The 12667-nt window shown below is 44.4% G+C and overlaps 1 protein-coding gene and 1 long non-coding RNA gene across 21 annotated transcripts in view; one reads left to right on the plus strand and one right to left on the minus strand.

The window, feature by feature from the left end:
• DLGAP1 (DLG associated protein 1) overlaps window positions 1-12667 on the minus strand; it is a 782615-nt gene that overhangs the window by 15332 nt on the left and 754616 nt on the right. For all 20 annotated transcript variants that reach the window (XM_059880829.1, XM_059880830.1, XM_059880827.1 and 17 more), the window contains one exon: window positions 8966-9387. In XM_059880829.1, the coding sequence (XP_059736812.1) occupies window positions 8966-9387 (422 nt within the window). The remainder of the gene's footprint in view (window positions 1-8965; window positions 9388-12667) is intronic.
• The window catches only part of LOC112444209 (uncharacterized), a 32242-nt gene continuing 28955 nt past the window's right edge, over window positions 9381-12667 (plus strand). Inside the window, exon 1 of the long non-coding RNA XR_003032464.2 lies at window positions 9381-9732. This is a non-coding gene — a long non-coding RNA (uncharacterized lncRNA). The remainder of the gene's footprint in view (window positions 9733-12667) is intronic.

Here is a 12667-nt window from a genome sequence, read left to right on the forward strand (position 1 = left end):
AATCCACATCCCCTTCAGGCGACTCTAGTTGCTTACAGTTAGGGCTAAAGGCTCCAGCACCCCTCCTCACCAGTTTGGAGGTTTGGCTTTGTTGAGGGAGCCAGAGGGTGTTCTTATCTCATACAATTCTCATGCTTAAAACTGTTCTGTGCTCCTCTATCATCCCTGAAATAAGCGAGAAACTCCTTTTATTGGGCCACCTGTTTAACCTCACCTCTGCCCATTCCTATGATGCGTTAGGCCCCCAATTTCCCAAAGCTGGTCTCTCCACAGTGCTTTTGCTCAGGCTAAACACTGAACTGAGGGTGCCTCCTGCCTTGGGCCCACACTGACCCCGCCCACTGGCCCCACCCCTTTAACCTCTCCCTGTCTTTGCACCTCAAATTCCTGTGCACAGCTCTGTCTCTGCCCTTTCCAAATTCTTTCCAGCATCATCTATTTGTCTGGCTTTCCAACCAGACCAGGAGCCCCTCGATGGCATAGACTGAGCCAACGTAACTCCTGATATCCTGTAGAAGGAGTAAGTTTCGAAGTGAACTGACTCATCTGTAAACTTTATGTTAACCTGAAAAATTAATGGTAAGATTCCAGGCCTTAAGCGTTCCACTTCTTTAAGATTTTACTGTGCCCAGCACCACTTTTTTATTACAATCTTGATTAATTAATTAGCTAATACAGTTTTGGTTGGGTTATTGTTCCTCTTGTGTGCTCAGTAGCTTTAGTAATGTCCGACTCTTTGCAACCCTATGGACAGTAGCCCACCAGGCTCCTCTGTCCATGGGATTTCCTAGGCAAGATTGTTCCTCGTGGTTTTCTGTTTATAATACTAGTTGTGCTGACTCTGGCTGGAAGAGCCAGGCCATTTGGGATAAAGTGGAACATGCCTCTGGATGAATTAAGCCTCCTTATTGTCAACTTTTGACTTCTTTCTACTCACTTGGCCTCCCGCCACGATGGTTTAGACTTTAGGAGTGAGGAGGAAAAAGGAAGTTTTAAAAGAATGGATCCACCCACTTACTCCAAAGTCATGTGGATTTGTCAGACCAAAATCTGTGTGATTTCAAGTCAGATTATCCATGCAGAGACGTTTTTATTTACAAGTGTGTCCTCGTGGAAAAGAATTTTGCCAACCAACTGCCCAGCTGTTTCTCAAATACATTTGTGATCCAGAGCTGCTGTCAATAAAAGGTCTCCACAGAAAACATGGATCTGTTTCATTCCTGGCTGACAACGGCTGCTCTGAATGTAACAAAAGCACTTTTTTTTTTTCCCTTAAAGGAGCCAAAACTTAAATGAATAAAGAATGATGAATTTATTAAAGGTTAATGAACGAAGAATAGAATTCTCAAGTAGAAATTATCTCGTGGACTAAAACCAGAGCTTCCATGGGGCTAAGCCCTGGGGGAAATATTATTTTGTTTGTAAAGAGCAAGTATTCAAACACTCAGCTAATTTTATTTTTCCCCAACTCTTACTCCAGGACTCCTACTTGTAAAAGATGCTTATGTTCCCATCCATGTCTCCATTTACATCAGCCATGAACTAGTAACAGCATCTACATCACATAGACAGATACAGTTTTTGAGCCTTTGAAACTGGAATGAGATGAAATGTGTTAACATTTCCCTTGGGAATATGGAAGGACTAAAAACTGCATTTAAAGTCCATTCCAATGATCTTCCACAGAAATAGTTATGGTTAGAGAAAGCAATGGGGAATTGTGCTCCATGAGGCAAGTCCTCTCTCTGCAATCACTGCCTTTCTGTTGAGTAGAGATGTCTAGAACATTGAGAACAGCACCAGGAAAGTGGCTTCCAGTCATGGTCCTGCTTCCCTCTGCCCATCTCTGCCTCTCCCTGCCTTCATGCCTCTGAGCCTCTCAGCCTCAGATCACTCCCAGTAAAACACACCTGCAAAAGGATGCCCAGACCAGCACCAACGCCTTCCTCTTTGTGCCCAGCACTGTGCAAAGCAAAACGTACCCAGCATGCTGGAAGGTTAAACATAGGACACATTGCACCCCGTTTTCTTTTCATTACTGCCACTTCCTTTGTGGTCACGAATTTCAGGTTGGTCAGACCTTAAAAAACATGTAAGCCTGTGTGTGTGTGTGTGCATGTGTGTGTGTGTTGGGGCATGGAGGTGGGGAGGGACCTTTCAAAAGTCAATTCAAAGGAAAGATGAGACTAGAACCAGAAGGAGCTGGGATGCACCCACCTTACCCACTTAGAAGCACTCAAGGCTCGAGGCAGCTGATCTGAAGAAATCACAGCATGCTCCTGTGCCTGCCACCCACCAGTCCTCAGGCTGCAGAGAGGCCACAGGAACCCTGGGCAGAGCAAGCTTGGGATGGCACCCATCAACGGGTGAGGCAATGACTGTGCACAGCTTCCCCACTGTAACTCAACCTGAAACCTGGCAAACCCCATTTCAGGTTTCATTACCAGCCCGACGTTCGCTGCCAAGGCTCCCAGTCCTTCTAGGGGACTCAAGGTCAAATTTCAGTAAAGGGGGATGCTATTACCAGGCAAAATGAAAGTGTTACTAATCTGCCTCCCTCCCACACACCCTTTGGGTTTATCCATTCGTTTCAGATAAAGCCTGAAAATTCCACATAGAAGTTGTCCACAGTTCAGGAGGCAAAGCTAGATTTCCAAGCACAATCAACCAGTATATTTCATCCTGGGGCCACTGAAACCTGAGCCTATGTTTGGAGCCGGTGGTGCTGGACTGCATTCCTGGTGGGAGCCTTGCGCTCCATCTGGGCGTTTCGTCCTGGTCAGATAAAACCAGACGGATCCCTGTAACATGCAGGCCCTCTCCAACAGCGTGAGGGAGCATCTCCCTGGGACAGCTGTTTCACACAAGGGCCCATTGTCTGAGACAAGCTCGGGTCGGTTTACTTCGAGAGCTGCAGGAACATTCTGTCAGCTGCTACGGCTCCCTTGCTCACTGCAGATTTCTTTTAGTTTGTTATTGAGCCAGAAACCTACCATCGACTGTTAGGGAGGAAGGTTTAACCCAAGAACCAAAGTCTTCATGCTGGTTTCATTTTATCAGGAAAAAGGATAGCTCCCCACACCCGAAGAATTTATAGCTCGACTTTTGGAGAGCCGTGACTGTAAGTGTTTGTTTTCTTTCTGGACTTCCTTAAGTACATTTGTCCAGTTTTGGGGAAAGCAGTGTTTTCCAGTCCTGGAAGGCCACAAACAAGATCCCCAGGAAGCAGCAGTTGGAATTAAGATGATAGCAGCATAAAATAACTGATTACTGAATAATTACTGCAAATTGGATGACTCTTTTTTTTTTTCTTCAGGGCTTCCCTGATGGCTCTGATGGTAAAGAGTCCTCCTGCAATACAGGAGACCCAGGTTTGATCCCTGGGTCAGGAAGATCCCTGGAAAAGGAAACGGCTACCCGCTCCAGTATTCTTGCCTGGGAAATTCCATGGACTGTGGAGCCTGGAAGGCTACAGTTCATGGGGTCACAAAGAGTTGGATGTGACTGAGCGACTATCACTTTGTTACTTCAACTCTCTTATAGAGAAGGGTGACTGCAACCAACCCAGGCCCCAAATCTGAATCTCAGGTTCCCATCAAGCAGTTGCTTCTTTACAGGGGGAGGGAGGCTGTGCCACGCGGTCTGCAGGATCTTAGTTCCCCAGCCGGGATCAAACACACACCCTCTGCACTGGAAGCACAGTCTTAATCACTGGACCACCAGGGAGGTCCCAGAGCAGACAGTTGCTGCTTCGAACTTCTTTTTTTCCCCCACGGACATGCTGTGTTTTGAATTTAGGAAGATATTTAACTTACATTCCTAGAAGCATGATGAATAAGTATGGACGTGATGATAGCAAGTTCTGACTCAAATACCTTCAGCTGCTGCAGAGTATTTTTGGGGGAGAGGGGATATTTTTGTGTGTGTGTGGTGAAATATACATAAGATCTACCATTTCAACCATTTTTAAGTGGGCCATTCAGAGACATTAAGCACATTCACTAAACATTTAAAAATATTTAAAATATGGAATAATTCTGGGGCCCCACAAGATAAATTAAACAGGTATGATTAGAATCGTCCTTTCTCCCACCCAGTCCTGCTTCTTTCCCTGCTGATGGTGAAGACCAGCTCTCGTGGGAGGGATTGTTCACGGAGCCACCATTGTCACATATCCTGAAGAATGACCCTCCTGTCTGGGACTCAACACAAAAGGTGGTTTGATGAGCAGACACATAGATTAGTGCTTGACCCTTCTATCCAAGCTCTTTTTCTGTGTACACAGGTTTGTTTTTTTTTTTTCAAAAGCCGGTTACTTAGACATTGGCTATGCCTGCCAAACAGAACTGGCTCCCCTTCCTTACTACCCTCCCCCTTATTAAAAAAAAAACAAGCAAAGGTTAAATTAGAGACTTACTAAAACAAAGGCCCTCTGCAACCCCAGGCCCACTTATCGGAACAGAAGTGAGGTTGCCAAGGAGGCAGGGGCAGATATGTATGGAGAGCTTTGGAGGAGGCACTCAGGAACACACAAAGTGTTATTGTCTTGTCAGATGTTATTCATGTTGTATCTATTCCACCAGGCGCTTCTGTGTTCTGTGACCTTGGACAAGAGACTGCCAGAGAGCTGTTTTGAGGGCAAATAAAACAACACCTGTCAAGGCCTGTAGCCCACGGGCCCCGGGGACTGTGAGGACAAGATGGATATTCTTTCATGAGCTCGTATTCTCGCTTTCTCCCTGTTCTCTGGTCAGATCCTCAGCAATTTCCATTAGCCTCATTTGAAATTGGCGACTGACTGCGCATGTGCATGCTCCTCTGTGCTGTTTAGAATTCTGGTACGCTAGTGGGTAGGAGTTTCCATTTCATACATCCCAGAGCATGAAAGACAGAGAAAGCCTTCAGGTGCTTGTGAGTAGAATCTCGTCCCAAGAACTAGAAGGGACATGCGGGTTCATCTAGTCCAGGCAACTGACAGACACACAAGTCCTTTCCCGCCTTTTGGTGCTAGGTGTTCATATCTGTCTACCGGATCCCTGTTCTGATCAGCAGGGCTCCCCACTTTGCCAGGCGCTGCCCCTTCCAGCTTTGGGCAACAATAGCAGCGAGTTACTTGTTGAATATTTTGTAAGCTACTTAGGAAGAAAGGTTTGGCTAAAGAAAACACTTCTGTAAAACAGAATTTCCAAAATAGTTTCAGGATTCAAATACGTATTCACCGATCCCCTGTTATATGTCAAGAACTGTCAGAGGGACGGGGATATGAAGATGAATGAGACAAGAACAATTTCTGTCCTCAGACCTCACTTTTCAGTCGAGGAGAGAGATACATAGATTATCATCAAATAATGTTGGAAATACCTGGCAGACAAATGTATGGCTATTACAGAAGCACCCAGTTCAGCCCAAGGTGGTGCATTCTGCAAAGACTTCTAGAAGGTGAGGCTCAAGCTGAAGGAGGAGCCTTTTTTGTAGGCTAGATGGGCTTATATGAACAGACATTCAGTTCAGTCGCTCAGTCGTGTCCGACTCTTTGCGACCCCATGAATTGCAGCACGCCAGGCCTCCCTGTCCATCACCAACTCCCGGAATTCACTCAAACTCACGGCCATTGAGTCGGTGATGCCATCCAGCCATCTCATCCTCTGTCGTCCTCTTTTCCTCCTGCCCCCGATCCCTCCCAGCATCAGAGTCTTTTCCAACGAGTCCACTCTTCGATGAGGTGGCCAAAGAACTGGAGTTTCAGCTTTCGCATCATTCCTTCCAAAGAACACCCAGGACTGATCTCCTTTAGAATGGACTGGTTGGATCTCCTTGCAGTCCTTAGACATTTCTAATTTGAATCACTTTAGTACATTTAAAAAACCAAAATTAAAGGCATTTACCTCTGAACTTTGTGTTAGCTGTTTGATCTAAAGTTCTAAAACAATATTTCGAAAAATTAATAATTTGGACTTTTCACTATAGACGATTGGTTTTCCAACTGAACTCGAGAAATCTGAGGAATTTCTGGTTGGTAGGGAGGGACATCGTTCCAGGGACTGAGGAGACAGAACTCTGAGCCCTTATTAAAAAGCTTCACTGTTATTCCTGTTATTTTATTGGTGTTGGGTGTATGTTTTTTAAACCAGGAAAAGGGGGCTCTGATATCGAAATATATTTCAAACTACAAAGGGAAACTCACTCCCCACTGAACAGGTCTCATTGCATACTTGCCATCTAAGATTACTCAGTTGACTGCTTTAAAGCAAAGCACCAAAACCACTCCCATGCTTAGTTATCTTTGCTTGTTCTGCAGCCATGACCCTCACACCTCCCCCACCCCGTCCCCAGGCAGCAACCTTGTAAAATAGAGGTAGAGCTAAAAAAATCACTATTCTAAAGAAAACATCCTTAAGATGTATGGCTTCTTAATGGTAAGACAAGCAGTACCTTCATGTACAAAGAGCAAATTATTATTAGAACAATCTTGTTATAACAAAATATTTTCATATGGAATAGGTTTATAAGTCCTGTTTATAAATCAATATTTTACTTTATTTTTTAATAAATTAATATTTTAAATAGCATCTGAAGTAAACATTCTGGAACAGTGAATGAATGAGCAGTTCCTTCATGTTCAAGATACAAATACACTTCTCTTCCATCCCAAACACAGGATGAGAGTCTGATTTTCTGGCATGATTTTCACCTTTCAAATACATATGCTTGTATCAAAATACATTGACTTGTTTTCATAACTTACACTTACCAGCTATGTAAGTGTCAAGGAAGATTCTCCTAAATCTTTATACATTGGCTATCCTCATGCATCATTATAAAGCTGGGTTGAGAGAAATAGATCTAGTCTCAGATGGGAAGAAAAGATGAAAAGAAAACACCACATGAACAGCTTCCCAGGTCATACTGGAAGTTAACTGGGGGAAGCTAGAACAAGTGTGAATCAATCCAATGAATGACCTGAAATCTGCAAAGCAGCTTGCCCTGTTGAGCAGGGCACCCGAGGCCACTGCTCCTTAGATGTAGGCAAGTTTACCACATCCCAGTAAAGCTTACTAGGCTTTGAGTTTGCTCATAAGGGGAAAGGAGAATAAGAAAATGCAACTGCTAAGACTTTCTTGGCTTCCCAGTAGCTCAGTTGGTAAAGAACCTGTCTAATAGTGTAGGAGATGTAGGAGACATGGGTTCAATCTCTGAATTGGGAAGTTCCCCTGGAGGAGGAAATGGCAACCCACTACAGTATTCTTGCCAGGAGAATCCCACGGACAGAAGAGCCTGGCGGGCTACAATCCAAAGGGTTGAAAAGAGTCAGACATGACTGAGCATGCATATATATACACATAGAAGACTTTCTTATTGAAACCTGCCCCCACCCACCGCTATTAGGTGTTGCTTCATAACCCTGTCACCAGGGCACAGAGCATGTTCTCTGTGGATCCACACCCAGGTTAGCATGCAGTGGCACGGACCGTTGGGGCAAGTGTCAAGGAGGTTTGCTTTTCCACTGCTAAGTTGTTTGCACTCATCATGAAAGAACAAAAGGAACATTACAGAAACATATTGATGGGTTTTCTAACCTGCTCTGAAAGGGAACAAATAAGCTAGTCAGTGGGTGGATAGGGGTCTGGAGGAGGAAAGAGCAGAGAAGAGCTGAGAGCAAGATCCAGAGCAGAAATCCTGCAACCTGTGAACTGTTATTTTGCAGTCTCCATTCTCATAAAAATACTTCCCTTATGGAAAGCTCACTGCTCCCTGACACAGTTCGCTTGGTTTACTTAGTAAGTTAACTGAACATGATTTACAGAAAGCTCTAGATCTCATTATTAAGAAATTATTGTTTTTGTTAGGGATGATAATACATGATTGGTTATTAAAAAAAAAAAAAAGTCCTTATCAGAGATGCACAGTGAATCGACGAGATGTCTTAGATCTTCCTTAAGATCCTCTGGCAAAAATGATGACAACGTGGGAGAAGTTGAGACTGGCCACTCATTGAACTGGGTGATAGGCAGATGGGGGGGTTATTATAATAAACGCTCTACTTTTGTACCCGTTCTAAGATTTTCATGATAAAAAGTTAAATGATGACTTAAAAGACAAATCTAAAAAGCCACATCGTGACAATACTCTTCCAGGTGGTTCCCACCCCAAAATGAAGGCAGGCTTAGATGCCTACCACTGATTTTCCCTGATTCAAATATATTATCAGTAGGAAGATCCACTGTTCATTCAATAATCGTTTTTCACAGGGAAATAAACATGCAGCATTGATATACACACTGATTATAAACTATTTTCCAAAAATTTCACAGTTTTTGGAAATGTACAAAACATGTCTCAGGACTGTGGACATCTGGTAACTTCTTTGTCAACTGTTAACAAGGATTGTTGTTAAAAGGCCAAGTTTGAAAAGAACGGTGTCTGGGGCCTCCATTATTTATTTAATTTATCCATCCTTTATATTTATTTAATCTATTGAAATGTGTTACTTGTTTTAGCAGCTTAAGATTTGCCTAAATCTAAGAAGGAAAGCGCGGGCTAAGCAGGGCTAAGACTGTCAATAAGCGTGGCGTCTACCGGCCTAGACACGACCAGCCTCGTTTCAATCTTGTATGTTAGTGAAAGTAGTACATTTGGAAGATTATAAATACCCAAAGGATGCCTAGCTGGGGATCTTTGAACTAGTTAGAATTACTGTTCCTTCCCTGAGGAGCAACACCAATGGGAGAGCGTCTTGGGGAAAGAGGAACCATTCAGAAGCCTCAGGGCACCCCACCATGGTCCAGAGCCGAAAGTCCTAGACGCAGAGCTACAGAAACTGAGACAACAACATGAGCAGCTCGGCGCAACCGGAAGGAAGGAAGAAAGTAAGTGTCCCCGCCCCGCCCCATCCTGGATGCCCCGCCCCATGCCCCGCCCACAGCTCCAGGCGTTTGCGCAAGCGCATATGCGGCGCCGCACTTACTCTCCTCAGGAAGGTTGTTCTCCCGCTCTTCTCTCTCCATCTGCTGGCACCAGCCTTCCATGCGGTCCCGCTCCGCCTGGAGAAGCTTCAGAAACCAGTGGCCGTCCCGGTGGCACACTGATCTCTGCACGGCCTCCAGGGGGTCTTCGGTGATTGAGTCAATCCAGGGGTCCGGGGGCGGCAGAATGGAAGGATCGAAGTCCGCGTCGAAGTCCTCATCGACCGCGCAGGCGTGGTAATGGTTTCCTGAGCCCTGGATGCTGACGGTGGAGGTGCTGGCATCCCGGGAGAACTGTCTGGCCACCGGGCCGGGGCACGAATTGTCCTCTATCGACTCCAAAGAGTTTTCCAGGTTGTCGTGGAAGTCCAGGTCGGCCTGCACGGCCGTCGTCACGCTGTTGGAGCGAGTGAACCTGCGGAAACTTGGAGGGATAGAGACGAATTAGTTAAGGGTGTTCCTTGAAGCAAAACCACGTTCTGCTTTTCTTCATGGGTGTGCCAGGAGGGAGCGAGCAGTCCCATCCTCTCCATCTGTGGAGGTAGTCCCTGGAGGCCAGCGCATCAGTCGCCATAGCTCTAGTGTAAAGAACACGATCCCTCCTCTCTGGTCAATATGGACGGAATGTGAAATCGTATTTGGAGAAGGTTTAGAAGTGGACCAACAGGCACCAGCTCTCAAAGCCAGATCGATATCCAGGGTCCACCTTCTGCCCCAGTCTGCCATGGCTTGGATCCTTACATACAGTGATCAGTAAACTTGGTGAGGGGTAAGGAAACAATTCAGTTATATCTTGCTTTGCTGTAATTTTCTTTGAAACAAGGTGGGGCGGGCGGGGCGGGGAAGGGAACCCAACCCATCGTGGACCAAGACTATCTTGAATCCTGCATAACCACATTTCCCAGGGATAGCTCTTACCTGAAGACAAACTAAAATGCCATTAAGCTTCTCTTAAAATTAAAGCTCCTTTCCCTGGTAGTTCTTCTGTTGATCATCTGGTCATAGTGATAATTTGGTACAAAGCCTTTGGGGCAAAATCAGCTCAGATCTAGAGTTCTCCAGTATCATCTTTCCCTGTGCCTTTAATGTCCCCTCCAAGGTCTTTCTCCCGAAATAAAATACAAGACAACTTGATAACAGCATTTTGTATGGACATCCATGCAATCGGTGTTTCTCAGCCAAATGGCTCAAGACACCTACAGCGAGGTGAGGACTGATGGAAGGTGAGAGGGGTGGGGAAGGACAGGGAAGTAGCAAATTCTTTCTCAAACAAGGGGCAGGGGAAGGCCTGGGTCTGAAGTAATTTAAAACAGCTCTGGAAAGTTTCCCTGGCTCCAAGAGCAGACAGGCAATGACAATTTAACAAGATATAAGAGTTTATAGAAGGCAGCATCAGGTGTCTGTTACCCCACTTGATACTTAGTTTTTAAGGTAACTTCCTGATCTAATATTTTTTATTCTGAAGAAATATACATAACATAAAATTGACTAACAACTTTCAAGTATATGATTCAGTGGGGTTAAGTTCGTTTCCATGGTTGGGCAGCCATCACCACCATCCCCCTCCAGAACTTTTACATCTTTCCCAACTGAAACTCTGTACCCATTAAACAACTCCTCACCCCACCTCCCTTCCCTCCAGCCTCTAGCAGCCACGATGGCACGTTTCGTCTCTCTAAATTTGATTATTTTCAGTCCCTCATGTAAGTAGAATTACACAGTATTTGTCTTTTGGTCGCTGGCTTATTTCACTTAGCATGGTGTCTTCAAAGTTCATCCATATTGTAGCATGTGTCAGAATTCCCTTCCCATTTAAGGCTGAATAATGTCCCATTATATGTATATACCACATTGTATTCATTTTTTAATCCATTGATAAACACTTGGCTTTGTTCCACTTTGTGGCTATTGTGAATAATTCTATGAACATGGGTGTACAAATATATCTTCGAGATTCTGCTTTCATTTGTTCTGGGTTACATACCCAGAAGCAGAATTGTTGAATTATGTGGTAATTCTGTTTTCCCTAGCAGCCGTACCATTTTATATTACAACCAGAAATGCACAGTTTTTAATTTCTCCACATCCTTGCCAACACTGATTTTCTGACTTTTTCTATAGTAGCTGTTCTAATGGGTATGAAGTGGTGTATTTTCTTGGCTGGTTCATAATTATGCCATGTTACAATGGTTTATTTGCCAGTTGATTTTCAGTTAACATTCAATAGTGCCAGCCTTAAAGGAGAGCGCAGTAAGGTCCATACAACATTTAATAAACCAGATAATATGTTTTTTTCTTAACTCCCCTGGAAACTCTGTAAGAGCCAGTTAACACCAGTATGCTAGTCCCTCAAAAATAAAGAATGAACAGACTGGAAGTCACAAAAAGGAAAAGGTATAATCATCTCAATCAGTCCATTTCCCCCTAGAGAATAAATACCAAGAAAATGACTGCACAATTGATATGTGTTAATTATTAGGATGATCACAATAATAAAAAAATGTGATGCTCGCCATTCATTTTATGAAGATAGGCCAGCTAAAAAAAGCCGGTCCATCTCACTGTTTGCTGTTTTCAAGAAGTTACTTCTGTAGTCAGAGAAGAAGAAATATTGTGTGACATTCCTTATATGCAGGATCTAAAAAGAAACGAATCAGATGAACTTATTTACAAAACGGAAACAGACTTACAGACTTAAAGATGAACTTGTGGTTGCCAGTGGGGAAGGATGGGAGGGAGGGATAGTTAGGGAGTTTGGAGTCAACATGTACACACTGCTGCATATAAAATAAATCACCTACAAGGACCTACTGTATAGCACAGGGAACTCTGCTCAATGTTATGTGGCAGCCCGGATGGGAAGCAAATTTGGGAGAGAATGTATACATGTATATGTATGGCTGAGTCCCTTTGCTGACCACCTGAAAGGAATTGGCAACCCACTCCAATAGTCCTGGAGAATTCCATGGACAGAGGAGCCTGAAGGGCTACAGTCTGGGGTAGCAAAGAGTTGGACATGACTGAACAACTAACACACACACACGGCTGAGTCCCTCTGGTGTTTACCTGAAACTAGAACCTATCACAACATTGTTAATCGGCTATACCGTAAAACAAGATAAAAAGTTAAAAAAAAAGTTACTTCTGTGGAAGGTATCAGGCATGGTGATTTTATAGGTGGTTCAGATGGTAAAAAATCTGCCTGCAATGCAGGAGACCTAGGTTCAATTCTTGGATTGTGAAGATGCTCTGGAGAAGAGAATGGCAACCCACTCCAGTATTCTTGCCCAGAGAATCCCATGGACAGAGGAACCTGGTATTCTGTAGCCCATGAGATCGCAGAGAGTCGGACACGACTGAGCAACTCACACTTAACTCTGAAATGGGTCACAGGAAAAACTGCCCAGTGTGAAAGTCTGAAAGAATGTCCTTTCTGGTGCTCTCTGTGAAAACAAGAATCATTCTGCCACTGTGATTCTCCCAAAAGTCAGCAGTTTCTTGGCTTTAGGAGGCCACTTCTGCCGCCTTCTTGCTCACCCGCCAACATGTTAAATGACATCTGAAGCTGAGCTGTCTCTCCAGCTGCACGTGTGTGAATTGGATGACTTTCCTCCCAACAGTTGACATCCTGCCTGTTCCACTGACACAAAATCCCGACTATGAAAACACTTGGCTCCACTTTCCAAGATCATGGGCTGCCAGAG

Source organism: Bos taurus, chromosome 24 (assembly GCF_002263795.3).
Source record: "Bos taurus isolate L1 Dominette 01449 registration number 42190680 breed Hereford chromosome 24, ARS-UCD2.0, whole genome shotgun sequence".
In the NCBI taxonomy this organism is placed as follows: Eukaryota; Metazoa; Chordata; class Mammalia; order Artiodactyla; family Bovidae; genus Bos; species Bos taurus.